At 42.5% G+C, this 24,462-nt stretch overlaps 1 protein-coding gene across 1 annotated transcript; it reads right to left on the reverse strand.

Annotated features, from left to right (window-relative positions):
* Positions 1–734: 734 nt before the first annotated feature.
* Positions 735–24,462, reverse strand: LOC124285644. Its single transcript, XM_046721906.1, has 18 exons — positions 24,134–24,462; positions 20,859–20,911; positions 20,352–20,500; positions 12,830–12,960; positions 11,486–11,621; positions 10,901–10,969; positions 10,572–10,684; positions 10,264–10,345; positions 9,958–10,125; positions 9,646–9,732; positions 8,892–8,986; positions 8,705–8,812; positions 8,488–8,548; positions 8,224–8,331; positions 3,666–3,730; positions 3,201–3,272; positions 2,712–2,881; positions 735–1,143 (listed from the first exon to the last, which is right to left on the reverse strand). The coding sequence occupies exons 1-18, from the start codon at positions 24,142–24,144 to the stop codon at positions 923–925; spliced, it is 1,899 nt and encodes a 632-aa protein (XP_046577862.1). The 5' UTR covers positions 24,145–24,462; the 3' UTR covers positions 735–922.

Genomic DNA, 24,462 nt, shown 5'->3' on the forward strand with positions numbered 1-24,462 from the left:
TACTTCGTCTGTCACTAACACTATACATACGGGCCGGAGGCCGTATGTACAATATAAAATTTGATCTTGATCTTGAATACAGGTCACTGATGAATCGAGATTGTGTCTAGCATACATTGTAGTCGAGCCCAAGTGTGAGGAAGACAAGCACAAAGATTTCCGGATTTCACACTAGCACTGTTGAGCACCAACTAACATGACGCCACTGACGACATCGCAGATACAAAACTGAGAAAGGTCTACAGCGACAGTGACGTTCAATTCATACTAACTTTTGTGTCTTAGATCCAATTTATATTTCTCTTGTCATTTTCTCGATGGCAGTAGGGAATGAAATCGGCAGCGTTTCATTTTATATTATTTTATACTATTTATAATGCTATCCTTGGTTCAATACACAAAAAAGAAAACGTATTTTATAAGATCCCTTAGATATCATTGAATTGGAAATTCCTGTAAATCCAGCAGACATCAGACCAAGGTAATGCATGGGCCATGATTGTTTTATATTACAAAGACATATTCATATTTGAGCAAATCATGGCAAAACGTATGGTTGGTGAGTTTTTTAATTAGTAACAGATGATAAACCAAGGTACACGACCGCTAATTTTGATATATCATGGGCGGAGGATGTTCCCTTGCAGGCGCCCTTTTGTGCGTCAGCAGGTTCTGTGTTATGTGTGTTTCTCTGAAATAATTCTTAGGTAATTCGAAAGTAACAATTACAAAGATCACTTCAAAATTATTTATTCTCCTAAACAAGGTCAGAAACTACAGGCTGTACAACTTAGTAATCTGTATAATAGTATATCTCAAAGGAACATATGTGTTCGGCGCTTATATTTGCACGTTAGATGCGCCATCTGGTCTACCTCAGCACTCAGGTCATACAATAATGTACACAATGTCATGATGACCGCTAATATAGCCCGCTCACTGTAACTGCCGCCAGTATTACCATAACGACCCACACGCGTCGCACCATAACCTGCGTTCCTCCACATGTTGGGGTGACCGGTCTGGGAGTAGTCACGGGGTACGTGTCCAGCCAATCAGTGACCAGGTCCTCCAGCACGTTCAGGGGCACAGTTCCGCTCTCGAGCACCACAGAGTGAAACTCACGGATGTCAAACTTGTCGCCTGGGTTAAATAGAGTTATAATTCGACGAACAGATCACATTTCAGCCAAACTATAAACAAAAATCAAACATGAAATTTACATGATACCACAGTTCTCAGATACATCTCAGGGAGTTCAGTGCACTGAATGTGCCCTGTTTACATTGTGTTTACATTACATTACCCACACAAAATAGTCCTTTATCTATAATCCTAGGGCAAACATCCCTCCGATGCTGGCTACACTTGATTCAACATCAACTACCAAACATACTACAATGGTTGCTGTAGTGAAATCAAATAGGTAAGACCGAAACAGATTCGTTTGGATAAAAAGGATGAAAAAGAGGAATGGATCACTTTAAAGCAATGTTGATAACATGACCCTCCTGTGCCGGTAGCAGTCGCCACAATTTACATAACAAAAGTATTTCTGTCGCCTGACGCAACAAACTACACGCCCACTAAGCAATCGAATCTTGACAAGACAGTCCCAGTTTATAGTCAAGTGAGGTGTTCCGTTTCCTTACAAAGATTACCTCACAACTTGTGTCTTTATAGTTCCCAAGAGTTTCTTGACATTGTACCACTGTTGTTGTTGGTGTAGCAGGGGTATCTGATATTATCTTGCCTCACACATAAATGTTGTTTTCTGATTGGGTGAGCGCTCTTCTATTATTTTCAATGTACCCCGCTTACAAGCTAGTAAAATTTTCTATGTACCCGTCTGGAAATGCCGAACTCATTTGGTACTTCGTAATAGTAATTCTTTATCTCGAATAACATTGAATCACCTATGATGTACGGAAATTACCGATGTCTTGCGAATGCAGATCGATTGAAGGGAGATAACTCTAAATGTTTTTTCTTGTCGTCTTATACTGAACACTGTGATGCGATACCCATGCTTCAAACAGTTCAAAATTACCATTGAGGTGTTAATTGATAAATTGATAAATACGTTGTTCACGGGTCCCTCGGGGCCCACGGGTTGTTGTACCCTCGATGTTTGTTTATGTTCCCCTCGCCCTTCGGGTTCTGGGAACATAAACAAACATCGAGGGTACATCAGCCCATGGCCCCCTCGAGACCGGTGAACAACTTATAATGTTATACTACAGTGGTTCTGACAGGGGTATCTGATACTGGTGGATAACTTCAGAGGATGTGGCAGACGACAGAGGCAACTAAACTCACTTCAACAGGTTTGAGTGAGTGAGTGAGTTGGGTTTTATGCCGCTTTTAGCAGTTATGCCGCTTCAGCAATATCACGGCGGGGCACACAAGAAATGGGCTTCAGACACTGAACTCATGTGGGGAATCGAACCTTGGCCTTCAGCGTGAACGCTTTAACCACTAGGCTACCCTAACGCCCCTTAACACGTTTGATATGACACAGGGATTAAGGTAATTTTACAGAGAACGTGAAATGATAGTCTTTCGCAGATATGGCCATCTACGTCACTATGACAAGGTGTCAAGTGTTATTTCAGGGGACACGACATTGATGTAGTATACTACGTAGATGTTGAGTGTGCTCCACACTCTGTACCCGGCACAATCAGACAAGGCGTCATCTGGAGACTCACCTAGCGTCTTCTCCGCCTTCCGTCGCAGCTCCCAAATCTTGATCTCCCCGATCTTGTAGGCCAGAGCTTGACCAGGCCACGTGATGTAGCGGTCAATCTCGATGATGATGTTGTCCAGTGATTCTGCGGTGTAGTTGCGAAGGTACTGGATGGCCTCATCGCGGGACCAGCTGCAGACACATTCCATCAATAAATAGAAATAGAATACATACAATAGCGATAGAACGGATGAGAAAAGCAAGCTTTATGTATGTCAACTTCTTTATTGTGATGAAGGAGCAAGCATACACTCCGAAACGTCGTGTTATTCACAATAAACAAGTTGACGTCCATACATCCTGCTTCCCTTATGTATTCCACTTCTAAATGCCCTTCAAAGAGTTGATAGAACGGATGCTGTTTAGTTAACAAATGGTAGTTACTCAGCTCAACTATGCTTGGCTGCTATTCCTACGAAGAACTTAAAGTGTTTTAATCGTTGCTCCCTACTTCAGTGCATGCATCCCTGTGTCCACAACCAGTCGACATGCGCGTAGAATCTCGAAACTGTAGCGACCCATTCTGAAATTGAACACTTACTCATGTATTCTTTCAATATTGGACATCATCAATACCATTACAACACTTCATCTTTAAGTATTATATCAGATGTATTATTCAAAGTGAACATTGCTCATTGTACCTGAAATACATGTAATATGTTAGTTGTTTTGCCAAGTTTCTGCTACTTAAGTCTTACTGTCCAGATACCCCACCCTACTGTGTACTCACAGCTACAATACAACCCATCAATGTCTTACTGTCCAGATACCCCACCCTACTGTGTACTCACAGTTACAATACAACCCATCAATGTCTTACTGTCCAGATACCCCACCCTACTGTGTACTCACAGTGTCAATACAACCCATCAATGTCTTACTGTCCAGATACCCCACCCTACTGTGTACTCACAGTTCGTAGTCGTCTCGATACACACCCAGCTCCTCACCCAGCGACTCGGCATACAGGCCCCACCCCTAGGTAACAACAAGCAGATTCGGGTATATAGTCAGTTACACAAAACAAGTCTTTGCCATGACTTTATCGGAAGTTTAGTGTTTTCTAAACAAGTCTGAATTCATTTCTCTCAAATACAAATGTGGGGTGTGAAGCATCAGAAATAGACCAGGTTACGGGTGGAAGCATGATGACATGACGTCACTGACCGAGCCTCAACCTGACATATGGATCTTAACAAACAGGATGTTGTCTTACATGAACATCAGACAGAAAGGCGTGAAACTAAACTACAATTCGGACTACAAATTAGTAATACCCCACTGTGTTACACTACAGCTCAGAAATACCCAATTGTGTTACACTACAGCTCAGCAGTTACCCCACTGTGTTACACTACAGCTCAGAAATACCCGATTGTGTTACACTACTACTCAGCAGCTACCCCACTGTGTTACACTACAGCTCAGAAATACCCGATTGTGTTACACTACAACCCAGTAATACCCAACTGTATTACACTACAGCTCAGCAGTTACCCCACTGTGTTGCGCTACAGCTCAGAAATACCCGATTGTGTTACACTACTACTCAGCAGCTACCCCACTGTGTTACACTACAGCTCAGAAATACCCGATTGTGTTACACTACAACCCAGTAATACCCAACTGTATTACACTACAGCTCAGCAGTTACCCCACTGTGTTGCACTACAGCTCAGAAATACCCGATTGTGTTACACTACAACCCAGTAATACCCCACTGTATTACACTACTACTCAGCAGTTACCCCACTGTATTACACTACAGCTCAGAAATACCCGATTGTGTAACACTACAACCCAGTAATACCCCACTGTGTTACACTACAGCTCAGAAATACCCGATTGTGTAACACTACAACCCAGTAATACCCCACTGTGTTACACTACAGCTCAGAAATACCCGATTGTGTTACACTACAACCAAGTAATACCCCACTGTGTTACACTACTACTCAGCAGTTACCCCACTGTGTTACACTACAACCCATCAATGTGGACCCTACAGTTACACTACAACCCATCAATGTAGACCCTACAGTTACACTACAACCCATCAATGTGGACCCTACAGTTACACTACAACCCATCAATGTAGACCCTACAGTTACACTACAACCCATCAATGTAGACCCTACAGTTACACTACAACCCATCAATGTGGACCCTACAGTTACACTACAACCCATCAATGTGGACCCTACAGTTACACTACAACCCATCAATGTAGACCCTACAGTTACACTACAACCCATCAATGTGGACCCTACAGTTACACTACAACCCATCAATGTGGACCCTACAGTTACACTACAACCCATCAATGTGGACCCTACAGTTACACTACAACCCATCAATGTGGACCCTACAGTTACACTACAACCCATCAATGTAGACCCTACAGTTACACTACAACCCATCAATGTGGATGTGGTTACCTACAACCCACTACAACCCATCAATAGACCCTACAGACCCTACAGTACACTACACTACCTACAACCCATCAATGTAGACCCTACAGTTACACTACAACCCATCAATGTGGACCCTACAGTTACACTACAACCCATCAATGTAGACCCTACAGTTACACTACAACCCATCAATGTAGACCCTACAGTTACACTACAACCCATCAATGTGGACGCTACAGTTACACTACAACCCATCAATGTAGACCCTACAGTTACACTACAACCGATCAATGTGGACCCTACAGTTACACTACAACCCATCAATGTAGACCCTACAGTTACAGGAAGTTACAGCGACGTTCACTAATAACGCCCCACGCGTCATGACGCAAGCCGCAAGCTCCAAACGTATTTACTCATGAGAGCACTAACTGTGAGATAGGAGGGGAATTTTGTGTTGACATTAAGCCTCTGCTACCCTTCGCCATTGTGAGACGGCTGCTGTTTACATGTTTCATATACAATCGTTCTCCATATTTCAGTCACTGAGGCGTGTCCCTAGACGACGCGTGGTAATGCACATCTTATCTCAACTGTATGACCTAGTAGAGGTGCACCTGTGGTTGCACAAACACTTCAATGTGGGTTTTTTTCGACATAATATACGTATCAGCTCACGTTTCAAGTATTCGACGGACAATATCCTACTCCTATGCAACATGGGGAGTTTCCAAGAAATAAACAGGATTACTTAAAGAAGAAATAAACCATTTGATGACTTGAAGGCACGAACGGAGTATCCAGACCCTTCAAAATAACACGTGTCACTAAAACTCTTCTCCACATTGTGCGAATCACCAGCACAAACTAACGCCTTCTCAGAATATATCATCAGAGCTACCGCTATTGCTCAGTTACCAAAACTAACGCCAGAAGATGTATTACCAACCCTAACCCCCACATCGGATGTATCATCAGAACTAACCCCCACAGAAGATGTATCACCATACTTAACCCCCACAGAAGATGTATCACCACACCTAACCCCCACAGAAGATGTATCACCGTACCTAACCCCACATAGGATGGATCACCAGAACTAACGCCCACAGAAGATGTATCACCATACCTAACCCCACAGAGGATGTTTCACCAGAACTAACGCCCACAGACGATGTATCACCAGAATTAAGCCCCAGAGAAGATGTATCACCTGAACTAACCCCACAGAAGATGTGTCACCATAGCTAACCCTCACTGAAGGTGTATCACCAGAACTAATCCCCACAGAAGATGTATCACCAGCACTAACCCTCACAGAAGATGTATCACCAGAGAAACAGCTGTCACTGAAGATGTATTACCAGAACTAACCCAGACAGAAGATGTATCACCAGCACTAACCCCCACAGAAGATGTATCACCAGAGAAACAGCTGTCAATGAAGATGTATTACCAGAACTAACCCAGACAGAAGATGTATCACCAGAACTAACCCTCACTGAAGATGTATCACCAGCACTAACCCCCACAGAAGATATATCACCAGCACTAACCCCCACAGAAGATGTATCACCAGAACTAATCCCCACAGAAGATGTATCACCAGCACTAACCCCCACAGAAGATGTGTCACCATAGCTAACCCTCACTGAAGGTGTATCACCAGAACTAATCCCCACAGAAGATGTATCACCAGCACTAACCCTCACAGAAGATGTATCACCAGAGAAACAGCTGTCACTGAAGATGTATTACCAGAACTAACCCAGACAGAAGATGTATCACCAGCACTAACCCCCACAGAAGATGTATCACCAGAGAAACAGCTGTCAATGAAGATGTATTACCAGAACTAACCCCCACAGAAGATGTATCACCAGAACTAATCCCCACAGAAGATGTATCACCAGCACTAATCAACACAGAAGATATATCACCAGCACTAATCCCCACAGAAGATGTATGACCAGCACTAATCCCCACAGAAGATGTATCACCAGCACTAATCCCCACAGAAGATGTATCACCAGCACTAACCCCCACAGAAGATGTATCACCAGAACTAACCCCCACAGAAGATGTATCACCAGAACTAACCCTCACTGAAGATGTATCACCAGCACTAACCCCCACAGAAGATATATCACCAGCACTAACCCCCACAGAAGATGTATCACCAGAACTAATCCCCACAGAAGATGTATCACCAGCACTAACCACCACAGAAGATGTGTCACCATAGCTAACCCTCACTGAAGGTGTATCACCAGAACTAATCCCCACAGAAGATGTATCACCAGCACTAACCCTCACAGAAGATGTATCACCAGAGAAACAGCTGTCACTGAAGATGTATCACCAGAACTAATCCCCACAGAAGATGTATCACCAGCACTAACCCCCACAGAAGATGTATCACCAGAGAAACAGCTGTCAGATACCAGAACTATCCCCCACAGAAGATGTATCACCAGAACTAACCCCCACAGAAGATGTATCACCAGAACTAATCCCCACAGAAGATGTATCACCAGCACTAATCCCCACAGAAGATGTATCACCAGCACTAATCCCCACAGAAGATGTATGACCAGCACTAATCCCCACAGAAGATGTATCACCAGCACTAATCCCCACAGAAGATGTATCACCAGCACTAATCCCCACAGAAGATGTATCACCAGCACTAATCCCCACAGAAGATGTATCACCAGAACTAATCCCCACAGAAGATGTATCACCAGAACTAATCCCCACAGAAGATGTATCACCAGCACTAATCCCCACAGACGATATATCACCAGCACTAACCCCCACAGAAGATATATCACCAGAACTAACCCCCACAGAAGATGTATCACCAGAACTAACCCCCACAGAAGATGTATCACCAGCGCTAACCCTCACAGAAGATGTATCACCAGCACTAACCCTCACAGAAGATGTATCACCAACACTAACCCCCACAGAAGATGTATCACCAGAACTAGCTCTTACTGTTCATATGTCACCAGAACGCATAGTAACATAGGACACATCATCTGGACTCACCTCTAAGTAGGCTGAGTAATCGGGGAAGGCAAAAGGAGGTCGAAAAAGGTCGTTGTACTCCATCTTCTTTCGGAAGTTGGGTGTGTTGGCAGTGATAGAGTAACTCAGCTGTAACAACATTCACAGTCATGTGAAGTCTGTTGAGCCTATTGTTCTTAGACGGAGTCAGTTACTAAAATTAAACTAATGGATTATTGTTGCATAAAGAAATGCTAGACTACAGCAACGAAAGACATCCAGACTATGTCCTGGCACACGTATCACCTGTAGATGATGTCCGGGGTTAGCTTCATGGAGTGTCAATACCATAGTGGTGAAGTTCACACTGAAATGGGGAAATATTCACAGTAACTTTGGTTAAACAACAAAACCTGCAATGAAGCATCCATATTCGGTTTACTGTAAGTTACAAACATCGTTAATGCCTCTTTCCTATATGTCCGGCTTCACTAAGTAGTCTCAGGTCAGCTTGAACACTTACGTCTTATTTGGCCTGAAGACGTTGGCCCAGAATATTCCTGGCCTTGAGCCGTCTGCAGCACCGGTCGAGTACATCCCTACAGGGCCATCGTAGGACAGTGGTCGTACCCTGTAGACAACAGGTATATACATGTATATATGTATCTGTGAAAGATGAAGAAGATACATGTAACAACGAATATACTCACACGATAGGTAGATCTGGCATATTAACGAACATCGTTGGAAGCGTCTTCTGTATGATGTCATGAATCTGATGGCGATACTCCGTTAAGATGTCACTCTGAACACAAAAACAATAGCTGACAGAAAACGTTTTGCATGTACGGACTTTCGTGTACTTGCATCAACAGATGTGTGTAAGATTTAACGGCGCTTCAAATTAGGCTTTCAAGCGTCGGGTTGAAACAACACATGATATCATCGAAACCAAGTGCTCACAAACCAATGATGGTATTGTTGACCATACTCTGCCAGGCACAACCACCTTCACCAACACCACCACTACTTCACTCACTTGCACTCACTCACGCACGCACGCACGCACACACACACGCACACACATCTGTGACCCCTACATCAGCTACATATAAACAGGTCGAATGCGGTAATGACAAAGCCCAGCAGTGGATTCAGAAGACCAAACCTGACAACCTTCATATAGCACTACATACAAATTGGTATGTGTAATGTTCTGACAACCTTCATATAGCACTACATACAAATTGGTATGTGTAATGTTCTGACAACCTTCATATAGCACTACATACAAATTGGTATGTGTAATGTTCTGACAACCTTCATATAGCACTACATACAAATTTGTATGTGTAATGTTCTGACAACCTTCATATAGCACTACATACAAATTGGTATGTGTAATGTTCTGAAGCAGGTCAGAACATATGGTTTTCGTGAGATGTTATACAGTTTGCAACCTACTGCAGATTTAAAGGTGAAACTCGGGTCTGTCGTAAGCATTTGGAAGTACTCGCTAACACTGCCGCTAAAACTCAGTTTCGTCATAATCTGAAAACGCAAAAAAATCACAATGTTATGATGGGCGCTAATTTTCTATATGACAGTTTAGAACACTGAAACAAACGTCTATAACAATTGTCTATTATTGATTGAACGCCTTGCAAATAATAAAGCGCATCCTGATATCCAAAAATATCGTATGATCATTTACTATTTCTTGCAAAGAATGTTGGCTGTTTTGCATGACGCTCTTTGTGGTGAATAGTCATGCACCTTCTGCATGTTGCCGACGATCCTGTCCACCTCACGGAGGCCGATGTCGTGGACCTCTTGTGCCGTCATGTCGACGGAGAGATACCACCTGATGCAAGCCTCATAGAACTCCCGTCCTCCATCCAGAGAGCTGATGCCGATATCGGGGCGGGTGTTGGGCATATACTCCTGTAAAACATCCCAAGGTGCTCGGTAAATCATGTGTTTTTGGAATCTCTATTACATCTCGACGGTTTCTGACAAATAGTCTTTGCGTAGCGTGATATATAGGTGTGAATAAGGTGAGAAGATGATTCCCCTAGTTACCTGTTGGATGAAATGTGACAAGTTCATGTATGCTTGTACGGCGAGCTCGACCGCTGCACTCCCACGTTGTCTCAGCCCCTCTCTAACAGACACACAAACACATTACATTGACAGTAACGACTGTTAATGAACCTTTATACCAGTTCAAACATATCAAGGCCTGAAGACCATCTGAAAACGAATGTGTTATTTATCTACATGCTGGACCATATTATCAGTATGAAAGCAACTAATGTATGTATTTAGGCTGGCGTAATGGTCCTCTACATCTGGTATGTTACGATGGTTGAGGTATAGAAGTTACTCACCTATCACCTTCAGGTACAGTGGATTTAGATAGAGTGTTGTTAAAAGGCAGGTAGAGAACAGATTGGGTCGGGTCACTGACATTCAGCTTGTCGAATTGTCCTTTAAGACGATTCTAAGAAAACAATTACATGTTGTTTAGGTTGTGAGATGATTGCTTTTTATCAAAACACATGGATTGAAAATTGGCATAACTACAGACAATTATGGCCGTGTGTTCGTGGCTATCGGATGAGACTATAGGTCAACCAACTAAAACTATCCTTGTTCTGTACTGTACTGTACTGTATTTTATCGTATTCTATTATAAAATGTCGAACGTTGAACATACCATAGAGACAAGGTGGTTCGTGCGATTGAGCTGGATGGCCTTTCTCATCAGGGTTATATGCTGAGACATCTGCAGCAGTAAAACAAGAACATTAGAGTCAGTCTTCCCTGCTCGATGTGTTATGATACCAATGCCCAACTTGCAGAGTTTGTAAATGTGTTACATTGATGTGTTATGATACCAATGCCCAACTTGCAGAGATTGTAAATGTGTTACATTAGAGTCAGTCTTCCCTGCTCGATGTGTTATGATACCAATGCCCAACTTGCAGAGATTGTAAATATGTTACATTAGAGTCAGTCCTCCCCTGCTCGATGTGTTATGATACCAATGCCCAACTTGCAGAGATTGTAAATATGTTACATTAGAGTCAGTCTTCCCTGCTAGATGTGCTATGATACCAATGCCCAACTTGCAGAGATTGTAAATGTGTTACATTAGAGTCAGTCTTCCCTGCTCGATGTGTTATGATACCAATGCCCAACTTGCAGAGATTGTAAATATGTTACATTAGAGTCAGTCTTCCCTGCTCGATGTGCTATGATACCAATGCCCAACTTGCAGAAATGTGTCACTGTAACTTACCTTCTCCGGCATCTTCTGTAGGCGCACGATGTAGTTCTCAAAGTCTCCCCGCGTTGAAAACGGTAGGTTTTCTGCATTGTAGGAAGCATCTTGTTGCGGCCCCTCGAGGAAGTTGACCGGTGTAAGGTACTGGTACCTGGGTGATAAGGCAGGGGGTTTGACGCAGGGACCTACGTAGTCATGAAACAGGGACACTGACACATTGGGTATATGACACATCAATGTATCAGTTCTCATTCCTTAAAGCACTCAGACAACGCTCTAACGTTATGATGGTCGAACTATTAAATTGCATCCCACATAGGAATTTGATTGTGTAGTATTACCGAATTAGATTTTATTGAAAAAATAATTCCATGATCCCTCAACGCGAACTTCGTGCTGATAAAAACCTGTTGGAACAGAAGATGTAAGTAACCTCCTGTGTTGGCCTTGACAGCTAGACAACGTCTTCTCATAGACAGGAGAACCTGTCTGAACACTCAGACATTGATCATCAACATTGGTTTTGTCTGGGGATTGATTTATCTGCTGCCGGACTCGCCTTGTGTTCGATCAGGTTCAATTCTGGTGAACGGGAAGGATAGTCCATAGCATTGACACAGCCGTTACGTACGACGTTGTGCATATGAGCTGCAGTATGAGGCGTTAAGTTGCCTTGTCCTGTTGAAGTAACATCATAGGACTATACCGCTGCGTGAATGGCAGAGGGTTAAAACTTGGTCCCGATAATGCATGGCGGTAAGATTCCCCTGGATGACAATCAATTGGAACTGGCTACTGGCACAAGACACACGAACACAACACCGTGCGTGATGTTTACCCCTCTTGAGCTAGCCAGTGGCCATGGCAAAGCGCAATGTGAAGTGTGACTCGTCACTGAAGACAAACCTATTCCACTGCCTCTGGATGAATCCAGGTCTTGTCGATGTGGAACGGTGCCGTTCGTTGCACACGGGCCCTTAGAGCCATCGCCTACGCAACTGACCGATTGTCGTCCAACATTAAGCCAAGCCATGCATGCTCACGTTGCTGATTTGTGAGTCGCGGCATACTCGTTATGTTAAACTTGCAATTTGGATGCGTTTTCCTGTTTAGCATTGCTCACGTGAAAATTCCCACCTCACAATTGCAACCAATAACGTAGGTGTCAAGTTTCTAATTTTGTTGAGTATAATTAAACATATATAGTTATGTGATAATTATGATATTCATATTGTGCCAACCTAACTTTAATAATAAAATAGCAATAGAATAGAACTGGGACGTTTTTACATGCGGGGAGTTACGTCACGTTTTGTGGTACTATCAGAATACTTAAAGCATCCCATGACAGGTACTGACATTCTCCACGGGTAGCCGGCAATGTAGGTGGAGAGCATGTCGTCCAGGATGCGGTAGTTGGTCATGTCGGACTTCTTCAGATCGGCTGCTGTAATGTTCTTCAATCTGGCGTATAGTTCATCGGCCCTGCTCTGTAGAAAACTTGCAATTTAGCATAATGTTACTGTATTGTTCTTCAGTAGTATAGACAATGGGGTACGGTAACCCCACCATTATCACTCCAATTCGGCTCCTACATCCTCCACTGAAACAAGGTACATTTGGTGGAACATCATTTGATGTCATTCACACACACACACATATATATATGGGGCTGATGTTAAACGGACACAAGTATTAAGCAGTTATAGACAAAATTAACTAGAGCCTACGGGGATAATGGGAAGGTAAAGTAGCAATACAAAACTACAACGGCTAAGGTATCTGATGACGTTGCTAAAGATCAGTTAGGAACACGCAATGTGGTGAGTATACTTACCAGCTCCACGTTATATACTGAAAAAAAGGGCTTATAGATCCACACCTAATGGAGTAGATCAGCCAACCGTATATGCGATATAAGTGAAAGGTCCCTATATAGGACTACTTTCGTATCTCTAGTGCGGGTATTTTGCCCTCTGGACATACTGGACACTGCATCAAACCAAAAGACAAGGAACAATGCAAGGAGAATATACCAGTTTGCTATGCAGGTATTTTGCGAGTGCTAGTATTTTCAAGCACTCGTATAGCACCTGAATTTCCGGAACCTCCTGTAGTTTGTAGGCAGATATCTCTCTGTCGATTGTATTGCATTTTCTTGGTCTTCCTAGTCCATGGTGGAAGAAGTTCCATGTGGACGTAGTTTGGTTGGTCTCCTGCTGGCACACTGTATGGTACTAGAGGTTGGATGTTTTATATAGCTCCGTAGTGGCCCAAGCTCAGCTCCTTCATCTGGGATGTCTAGTATATCCACTCAGACTATCAGATAAGCTCGGAAGCGCAAGATGGAAGCGGTTTGCGTGGCATCTTTCTCCACAATGGTTGTTGTTGGCTGGACTCGAAATCCAGAAAATCAGACAGATGCAAACAATGCTACATATATTTTCGTAGAGTTCAGTGAGCTTGTAATATACATCGGTCTATACTTGCTGCCAGGTTTGCCACTGTTTTGCTGGTAGTTGTATGACTAATAGTTGATCTGAAGGGGAAACGAGATCCAGAGCTCCTTGCATAACTTCGGTACCTGTACTTGTAGATAGATCCTGGCCACGTCATGCATACAGAGAGACTTCTATTCCAGAGCATCCTCTGACTTCATTGTCCGGGTGTAGAAACGTCTTTTAAAGGTGTTTGTTGGGACAGCCCATGCAGTTGGCCACATTTCCTTCAAAATGATCCAGAATTTCACCCGCGTCGTAGATTGAAGCGTATCAAGGTACAGCAATGTTTTCTTGCAGAGTTTGTATTTGTCAAGATTGTTGCGTCGTTCCTGTGTTCCACAGCGGAGGCTAGATCTCCTTGCTCGTTGAAGACGTATTTTGCACTTAAATAGGAAAGTAGTTCCATTCTGTCAAGTGTTCCGGAGAAGTCTTGTGCTTAGTTGATAGAGCATATAACATATTCGTGTAGAAGAAGTTGGCGTTCTAAGTCTGGGAGTTTGTGTTGTAGATCGTTCATATTAATGTCGGAAACGTCTACCATGGCCACAAATACGCTAGTTAGTTCGACTTCAGGATACTTTTGTTTATATTACTGCTTCGGTCTGGCGTATAGTTCATCAGCCCTACTCTATAGAACACTTGCAACGCTAACATACTACTGTTGTGTTCTTGGGTCTGGCGTATGGTTGAATGGTCCTACTCTATAGAACACTTGCAACGCTAACATACTACTGTTGTGTTCTTGGGTCTGGCGTATAGTTGAATGGTCCTACTCTATAGAACACTTGTAACGTTAACATACTACTGTTGTGTTCTTCAGTCTGGCGTATGGTTGAATGATCCTACTCTATAGAACACTTGCAACGCTAACATACTACTGTTGTGTTCTTGGGTCTGGCGTATAGTTGAATGGTCCTACTCTATAGAACACTTGCAACGCTAACATACTACTGTTGTGTTCTTGGGTCTGGCGTATAGTTGAATGGTCCTACTCTATAGAACACTTGCAACGTTAACATACTACTGTTGTGTTCTTCAGTCTGGCGTATAGTTGAATGGTCCTACTCTATAGAACACTTGCAACGTTAACATACTACTGTTGTGTTCTTGGGTCTGGCGTAAAGTTGAATGGTCCTACTCTATAGAACACTTGCAACGCTAACATACTACTGTTGCCAGTACCGGGAACGTTAAACGGACAATGTTATCAACGTGACATCTTGGATGTTGCCGTAATACCCCATTTTGACAATCACACACTTGCCAGTCGTCCCCTGTTCATGGATGATAACGCCACGCCTCATCGTGCCAGAGCAGAGATCCTCCTGTGCAGAATATTGATGAACTGCAACAGGCTCTTCACGAGGAGTGGCAGAGAATCCCGATGCTTAGAATCAGACGTCTCATTTCAAGCATGAGAAGGCGTCTTGAAAATGTGATTCGTGTTAGAGGTGGATACTCCCGATACTGACTAAACAGTTTCTAGAGATAGCCATGATGACAAGAAGCATATTTAAGTTGAACGTTTGACATTGCAGATACCAGTATGGACTGGACAGTGATACTTTTCAGGCCTAATGAAATGGTCGTTTTGACGCTTATTCGCATAACTCCAATAAATTGGTATCAAAGATAATCATCGGCTTCGTTTTCTGTGTAGTGATAGTGCAGGACATCCCTTCAGCAAAATCATTCCTCTTTACATTGAGTCAGACAGGAAATTTCACTTTTCATGATTTGAATGTTGAACTTTTCTGAAAAAGTGGGTGGTGCTTAATTAACGTTTAGATGTATATATAAAAGTATTTTGGAGGCTATGAACAAATATGACAAAGGTATGAAAATATGGCTAGGATTTTAATTTGATTTTGAGGCGGACAAATAATGTTTTTAGTCCAACGTTGTGTATACATAGCCATAGTCATTCACAGTCTCCTGGAAATTGAAAAGGTGGCTCCTCATATTCAATTGAATATTTTATCGCACCTGTATTTTTCATTCCATTATCTTTCTGGAATATCTACAGAACGGCTTTCTGAGAATTAGAAACTGGAAAACAACACATGGCTGCTGATATCTTGGGGAACTGCATGTATTCTTAAAAGAAGGATATTTCCTTATAAGAGAATTTGTAAATTGTGCCTCCCTATAAAAATATCACGAGTGATGTTTAAAATCTATTCCTCCAGCTGGACCATGAATAGTGGAGTCCAATTGTCCCCAATTCACCTGCAAACTCAGCTAGGATCCTATTGAAAGTGTATTTAGTCCTGCAAACTATGGCAGATGAAAGTTTTAATTTTAATAGTTTCCTGTATTTGGCAAGTTCGTGGCATTCTGGTTGATTCTTGCCTCATTTATCTTGCCTCAAATGTTTTTCTCTTATCCTCCATTACATGCACAGCTTATGCACAGCTTTTGCAGCAACAGCATATATTGAGTGAACATTTGGAACACAATATTTTGTCCTATGCAATTACCTCTCATGAGTTATGTTTCGGGTACACTTTTGGTTTGCCACTGAATAAGTTAGTAACGGGTCCCATCGATGGGTCTGGGTGACCCCGACTTTCCTCGTGCATTCGTGTCATCACTTGTTCTAAGTCATTTATGTCTGAGAGGTTGCAAGCGTCAGTCTATTCTGATTATCGAAAAATGGGTCTCTTTAGTTCACTGCTGAACATTAGAGATATATTGTCATTATAATTATAGTTCACTGCTGAACATTAGAGATATATTGTCATTATAATTATAGTTCACTGCTGAACATTAGAGATATATTGTCATTATAATTATAGTTCACTGCTGAACATTAGAGATATATTGTCATTATAATTATAGTTCACTGCTGAACATTAGAGATATATTGTCATTATAATTATAGTTCACTGCTGAACATTAGAGATATTGTTATTATAATTATAGTTCACTGCTGAACATTAGAGATATATTGTCATTATAATTATAGTTCACTGCTGAACATTAGAGATGTCATTATAATTATCAAGAAAAGCGACGCAAGACTATATGGAAAACACGAACGGTTGATGTTTACGACATACACAAACTTGCACTGTGAGGTATGATAATTCAGAAAAGGTTGAGAAGTGGGCCCAAATGTCAGTTCACATATGTTATAGTGGGTTTAAATAAGATATGAACTGTGAAAGTGTGTTTACGAAACGCACATACGTCCTTGATGCAAATCTTCAATCAAAGTCACAGCGGGGATGACTTATTGATAATATATGATTTGCAAACGCTTGTTTACTATTATCTTGTTATCTATTGTCTATCGCTCACTAACCTAGAATTGTGATCGCTCTGATGCTGATAGTTTTGTATTTGTGATACTAAATTAACAATCTTTTCTCATTCCTTCATGGACACGGTGGGCATGTATGTGACGGAACACGTGCTTACATAAAGACGAACATGAATGAAAGCCGCCGCCGTTTCTTGGTTTCCAACTTCAAAAACGACACTGACGAGAGAGAAAGAAAGGGAGGGAGAGAGAGAGGGTGAGAGAGGGGAGGGAGGGAGGGAGGGAGGGAGAGTCAGGGACAGACAGACAGGCAGACAGAGAGTGACATACTGGGAAAGACAGGGACAGGAACTGCTTGTCCTGATGGCGGTTTAATGCTAACACATTGAGACAAGTATCGTGTTCGAACCACAGACCACTCCTCTACAAGCAGACCCTGTTTCCAACAGAACACGTTGGCGATCCTTCATTGTTGGAACATTCAAGGGTTGATATGGTACTGCTAAAACATTTAAAAGTTCCTGAAATGCAGGAAGCAGTTGTTTCCTACGGCTACTCAATAGCTAATGATGCGGCATTGGCTATGCTTGTAATGGAGGATAAGAGAAAATCATTTTCTATGATGAATTAAACAAGAATCAACCAGTATGCTAATCTACGTGCGACGTGAAGTTGAAAGTACAGGATAATAACCCTTATGAACCAGAATTATTCGGGGACAATTGCACTCAACTAATTTTGATCTAGTTAAAGGAATAAATTAAACTTACAAATTTACTTATAAGGAAATATCATTCTTTTAAGAATGTATGCAGTTCCCCCGAATATCACAACAAATGTGTGAATTCAGGTTTCCAGATTTCAGAAAGCTATTTTGACAAAATGACCCGAGACAAAATCATACAATGAAAAATATTTACAAATACAAATGTTTTCCCACCTAAGGAAACAATCATATTTCAAACCCAGGTAAACTTAGAAATAATTCGGAAATATCAGCACATACAACAATTAAACAGAAGGTAATCGAAATACTCTTCGATCATGCATTTCCTGATGTGTCAGCCATTTACTTAAAACACGCAACGTAAAACACAACTTTGCAGATTCTGATACCTTTCGGTATGGACTTACCGAAACAAATCGTCAAAAATGCAAATTCAACTTATAAAGTTGAAAAATAACGCGATGAAAAAAAACGCGCGAAATCGGAGTTCAAACGTTTCACTAATTTTCTGGGGAAAACGGGGTTTCAACAGCTGGGCTGCGCTCATAGCACGTGCGCAGTGAAATAGGTTCGCGTAACTTGGAAGCGCGTTGTCCGGTGAATACTCGGTGAAGGCTTTGGTGTGAGCTATTTTTCTAATGTTTTGTTGATTTCTCACAGGCGCGAGCTTTTTATATGTTATTACAGTAAATTAACTGTTTATATAATTTCACAACACGTTCTTCTTACCGAGTCACTTTCTCAGTTCGATACTTAAAAGCAACGTCATTATTTAGCGTTGACAGAATTTCTAACTGTGATATAGATATGTCGTTGTCACAGACAAAACTCAATGTCTTGTTTTATTGACATCTGTGTGTCTGCCTGCCTGTCTGCTAATGACAATATTCAATGCACATCTGCTATCACTGACCACATGCAATTTGAACTTAACACCAATCAGGCTATACACCATAAACAAAACGCATTGATTTATGGCCCGAGTTCGGTCTCCGTCACATTGTGTAATTACACAGACAGGCAGATGTGATAGTTGAACACATGGCATGTTATGATGTCTGCTGATTGCAAAATGTTATACACAAAAAATGAGCATGTATTTACAAAACCCAACATCTCTACATATACACACACAATAAGCCGTGAGGGCATATGCAAATGAACCAGCCGTTACACTTGAGTGCACACCCACCCGCTCTGACTTGGTTCGGTATCCCGGCTGCTTCGTTTCTTGGGAAGTAAACCGAAGTACACAATATTGCACTTTTGATTTGCGATTGAACGCTTATAATTTTGTTTATATGTTTTTTCATAACCAGCAATGTATATTATATGTCATGAATAAGTGATAATTGTGTTTTAATTATGTTTGATTTTGGTTGCATGACCTTATCCTACCATCTAATCCTACCATCTGATACCAGACATATCCTACCATCTGATACTAGACATATCCTAACAACATATCCTACCATCTGTTCATCTGATACCAGACATACCATCTGATCCTACCAGACTACTAATTATCCTACCATCTGATCCCAGACATTTAACCTGCCATCTGATACCAGACATATCCTACCATCTGATACCAGACATATCCTGCCATCTGATACCAGATATATCCTACCATCTGATACTAGACATATCCTACCATCTGATACCAGACATATCCTACCATCCGATACTAGACATATCCTACCATCTGATACCAGACATATCCAACCATCTGATACCAGACATATCCTACCATATGATATACCAGACATATCCTGACATCCAACATGGCCTACCTTCCTGACATCCAACATGTCCTACCTTCCTGACATCCAACATGGCCTACCTTCCTGACATCCATCATCATGTCTACCTTCCTGACATCCAACAACACCTTCCTGACATCCAACATGTCCTACCTTCCTGACATCCAACATGTCCTACCTTCCTGACATCTAACATGTCCTACCTTCCTGACATCCAACATGTACTACCTTCCTGACATCCAACATGTCCTACCTTCCTGACATCCAACATGTCCTACCTTCCTGACATATCAACATGTCCTACCTTCCTGACATCCAACATGTCTACCTTCTGACATGGCCTGACATCCAACATGATTTACCTTCCTGACATCCATCCTACCTTCCTGACATCCAACATGTCCTATTTTTCCTGACATCCAACATGTCTGACATCCAACATGACTTACACCTTCCTGACATTCATCATGTCCTACCTTCCTGACGTCCAACATGTCCACCTTCCTGACATCCAACATGTCCTACCTTCCTGACATCCAACATGTCCTACCTTCCTGACATCCATCATGTCCTACCTTCCTGACATCCAACATGTCCTACCTTCCTGACATCCAACATGACCTACCTTCCTGACATCGAACATGTCCAGGGTAAATGCCTCCAGCTGGTCATCGTACTTGTGGACATCTCGGTAGGTTGCCACCATTGGCCGGTCAGACATCCTCCACGTGAAGAAATCAGAGTGGAGCTTGGCCAGGTCGCTCGATGCTTCACCTTTGAAATTGAAGCCGGACATTATTTTTCGGGGGCGACAATGCTACGCATACACAACGTTTAGATTAGCAAAACGAACGAATATTTACATACTTATAACTAATTTTGGAAGTTATTGTTTATTGTAGTATGTCAAATCACTGGATACATATCAATTTTGGGTGTTTCAATTATCATTCCTAAGACAGTCTCATTCCTGAGACACTCTAGTACACTATAAACGATCTGGGTTAATTCCTGACAAGAATTGTCTGCCCTGTGACACTTGTGGTGGAGCTGGGAATTTAAACATGAGAGACAACAGTCCTGCTTGTAATGTACAGATACGTGTGAAGCATGATATCATAGTCAAACTCACCTGCGCAACGACAGATTAGCACCAAAGCCACGATGTATACTGTCAGGTTCATCCTGAAACGAAGACTGTTCAGTTTCTCATACCATTTGCATTGTCAGAATATTTTAGGTTATTTACGATAAGAGTGAGTGAGTGAGTGAGTTTAGTTTTACGCCGCACTCAGCAATATTCCAGCTATATGGCGGCGGTCTATTTACGATCAGAAAAGATGAAAGAACATCTGTTTAAGGACTTGCATACAAACGCGTTTGGTGTTGTATATAAAACCAATTTAAAGAAGGTAGACTATAGATAGTCTAGGGAATATATGTCCCCCTATCAAGTCATCAAATATTTACTCTCTTGTAAACTAAGCCAAACCAAACACCCGGGACACACTCTGCACAAACATTGAAACAGAAACTGTGTATAACGTCTTTGTCAGATTCATGTAGACCCGGATTCAAAATGTCTACTTCAACACGGATGTTATCCAAAGTGTATACAGATCTATATGGGTAGCAAGTGTTGCTACGTGGCAGTACGGACAGTGTGTCCCTCCCATGTGCAAGTCCCTCATCATATTATTAGTGATAGCTACAAGTAACCTGCTAGGCGTGTCCAACCTGGTCATCTGTATCTAATGATTAAAACTGACCATCATGTACTGTCAGTCAATAGCAAACACTTCGGAATTCTCTTCTTCCTTTAAAGAAACGAGATTGTATAGAAAGTTCATTGCACATGTTTAACATCACTACTGTGTCCAAACTGGGTGCAGCTATTGTCATATTTACTGGTAAATCAGTAGTTAGTGTGACAAGTGTATATTAACCAGTTTAACACCTGTATAAAGTAAGACTGACTGACTGACTGAGTGTAGTTTTACGCCGCCTTTAGCAATATTCCAGCAATATCACGTCGGGGGACACCAGAAATGGGCTTAGCACGTATAAAGTAAGATGTCAGGATGGTAGGACATGTTGAATATCAGGAAGGTAGGACATGCTGGATGTCAGGAAGGTAGGACATGTTGGATGTCAGGAAGGTAGGACATGTTGGATGTCAGGAAGGTAGGGACATGTTGGATGTCAGGAAGGTAGGACATGTTGGATGTCAGGAAGGTAGGACATGTTGGATGTCAGGAAGGTAGGACATGCTGGATGTCAGGAAGGTAGGACATGTTGGATGTCAGGAAGGTAGGACATGCTGGATGTCAGGAAGGTGGGACATGTTGGATGTCAGGAAGGTAGGACATGCTGGATGTCAGGAAGGTAGGACATGTTGGATGTCAGGATGGTAGGTCATGTGCGATGTCAGGAAGGTAGGACATGTTGGATGTCAGGAAGGTAGGACATGTTGGATGTCAGGAAGGTAGGACATGTTGGATGTCAGGAAGGTAGGACATGTTGGATGTCAGGAAGGTAGGACATGTTGGATGTCAGGAAGGTAGGACATGTTGGATGTCAGGAAGGTAGGACATGTTGGATGTCAGGAAGGTAGGACATGATGGATGTCAGGGAAGTAGGACATGCTGGATGTCAGGAAGGTAGGACATGTTGGATGTCAGGAAGGTAGGCCATGTTGGATGTCAGGAAGGTAGGACATGTTGGATGTCAGGAAGGTAGGCAATGTGCGATGTCAGGAAGGTAGGACATGTTGGATGTCAGGAAGGTAGGGCATGTTGGATGTCAGGAAGGTGGGACATGTTGGATGTCAGGATGGTAGGCCATGTGCGATGTCAGGAAGGTAGGACATGTTGGATGTCAGGAAGGTAGGACATGTTGGATGTCAGGAAGGTAGGACATGTTGGATGTCAGGAAGGTAGGACATGTTGGATGTCAGGAAGGTAGGACATGTTGGATGTCAGGAAGGTAGGACATGTTGGATGTCAGGAAGGTAGGACATGTTGGATGTCAGGAAGGTAGGACATGATGGATGTCAGGAAGGTAGGACATGTTGATGTCAGGGATGGTAGGACATGTTGGATGTCAGGAAGGTAGGACATGTTGGATGTCAGGAAGGTAGGACATGTTGGATGTCAGGAAGGTAGGACATGTTGGATGTCAGGAAGGTAGGACATGCTGGATGTCAGGAAGGTAGGACATGTTGGATGTCAGGAAGGTAGGACATGTTGGATGTCAGGAAGGTAGGACATGTTGGATGTCAGGGAACATGTTGGATGTCAGGAAGGTAGGACATGTTGGATGTCAGGAAGGTAGGACATGTTGGATGTCAGGAAGGTAGGACATGCTGGATGTCAGGAAGGTAGGCCATGTTGGATGTCAGAAAGGTAGGACATGTTGGATGTCAGGAAGGTAGGACATTCTGGATGTCAGGAAAGTAGGAAATGCTGGATGTCAGGAAGGTAGGCATGTTGGATGTCAGGAAGGTAGGACATGTTGGATGTCAGGAAGGTGGGACATGTTGGATGTCAGGAAGGTAGGACATGCTGGATGTCAGGAAGTTAGGACATGCTGGATGTCTCACTGGACGCGATATCGATAATCTGCGGGCACTCTATGATGAATGCCTGCCAGTGTCCACGCAATTATGGTTCCATTTGCAGTAAGTAGTATATATAGTCTCCTGTCTTTGTGGGCTTGTTACGACCAACTACATACAGCAAAAAAAGCCCACCATGTTTGATTGTAAGAGATCTGAGATCCTTAAATATTTGCTTGTGTGTTCCTTCAGTCTGTGTGTCTGATGCAACATGAGTTAGAACTACAACGGTACAGAATTGGGCTACTTACATGGACAAATAAGGTTGTCAGCTGCTTGCATATGTCACAAGCCTCAAGTTGATTATGTTAATGCCAATGTTTACCCCTTTATGCCTGAGGGCCCCGAATTGGCAAGTATGTTAATTTCATGTGTCTGGCACAGAGTGAAGGTGAGTTTTCAACACCTATAAGTTTGTGTGAAACCGCCTAGGGATATGTATGGTCATGTGCGGTATGAAACCAGTAACCCAGATAAATATTCATATTTTAGACTCTGATTGACAAACATGTACGTGCAATGTTACACTTCACCCTCTCTGGCCTTTATAATTTAGATTCCTATGTTTTGTTTTACCTCAGTAGTGTTCGCTCACGATGTTGACCGTTGTAGATAGTTCAAGCTTGGCAAGCAACTTAAGTGACCTCGTGCGTCTAACCTGTTAGCTATATCTCAACATCTCAACAGTTTATAGCGGTTGCAACATGTGGTTGGTGACACAGAATTATTGTTTTGGAACGTGTCATTTCCAATGTTTCTCTCACACTACACTGACCGAGGTAACAACTTACCTGCCCTCCATCGTTCTCCCTCTCCCTCAGAAATTAATCACTGCACACAAGCTACCCGGCCTGGTCCCAGCCTGCATAAACACAAAGCCGTAAGTAAATCTGTCTTCAGCGACAAGTGTGAGCTTGTGTCCTCCAACTGTCCCAGTATCATATTGCAGCTGTTCCAATGCTCAGATGCGTATCGCGCTATGTAACTGTCCCAGTATGATAAAGAACTGTCTTGGTACGCATGCTATTATGCAATCTTCCTAGTGTCAGTATGCAACTGCCCCAGTTCTGATATGCAACTGTCTTGATCTCGGTATGCAACTGTCCTAGTTTCAGTATGC

This window comes from Haliotis rubra, unplaced genomic scaffold (genome assembly GCF_003918875.1).
Source record: "Haliotis rubra isolate DU_JTF1 unplaced genomic scaffold, ASM391887v1 Scf365, whole genome shotgun sequence".
Classification (NCBI taxonomy): Eukaryota; Metazoa; Mollusca; class Gastropoda; order Lepetellida; family Haliotidae; genus Haliotis; species Haliotis rubra.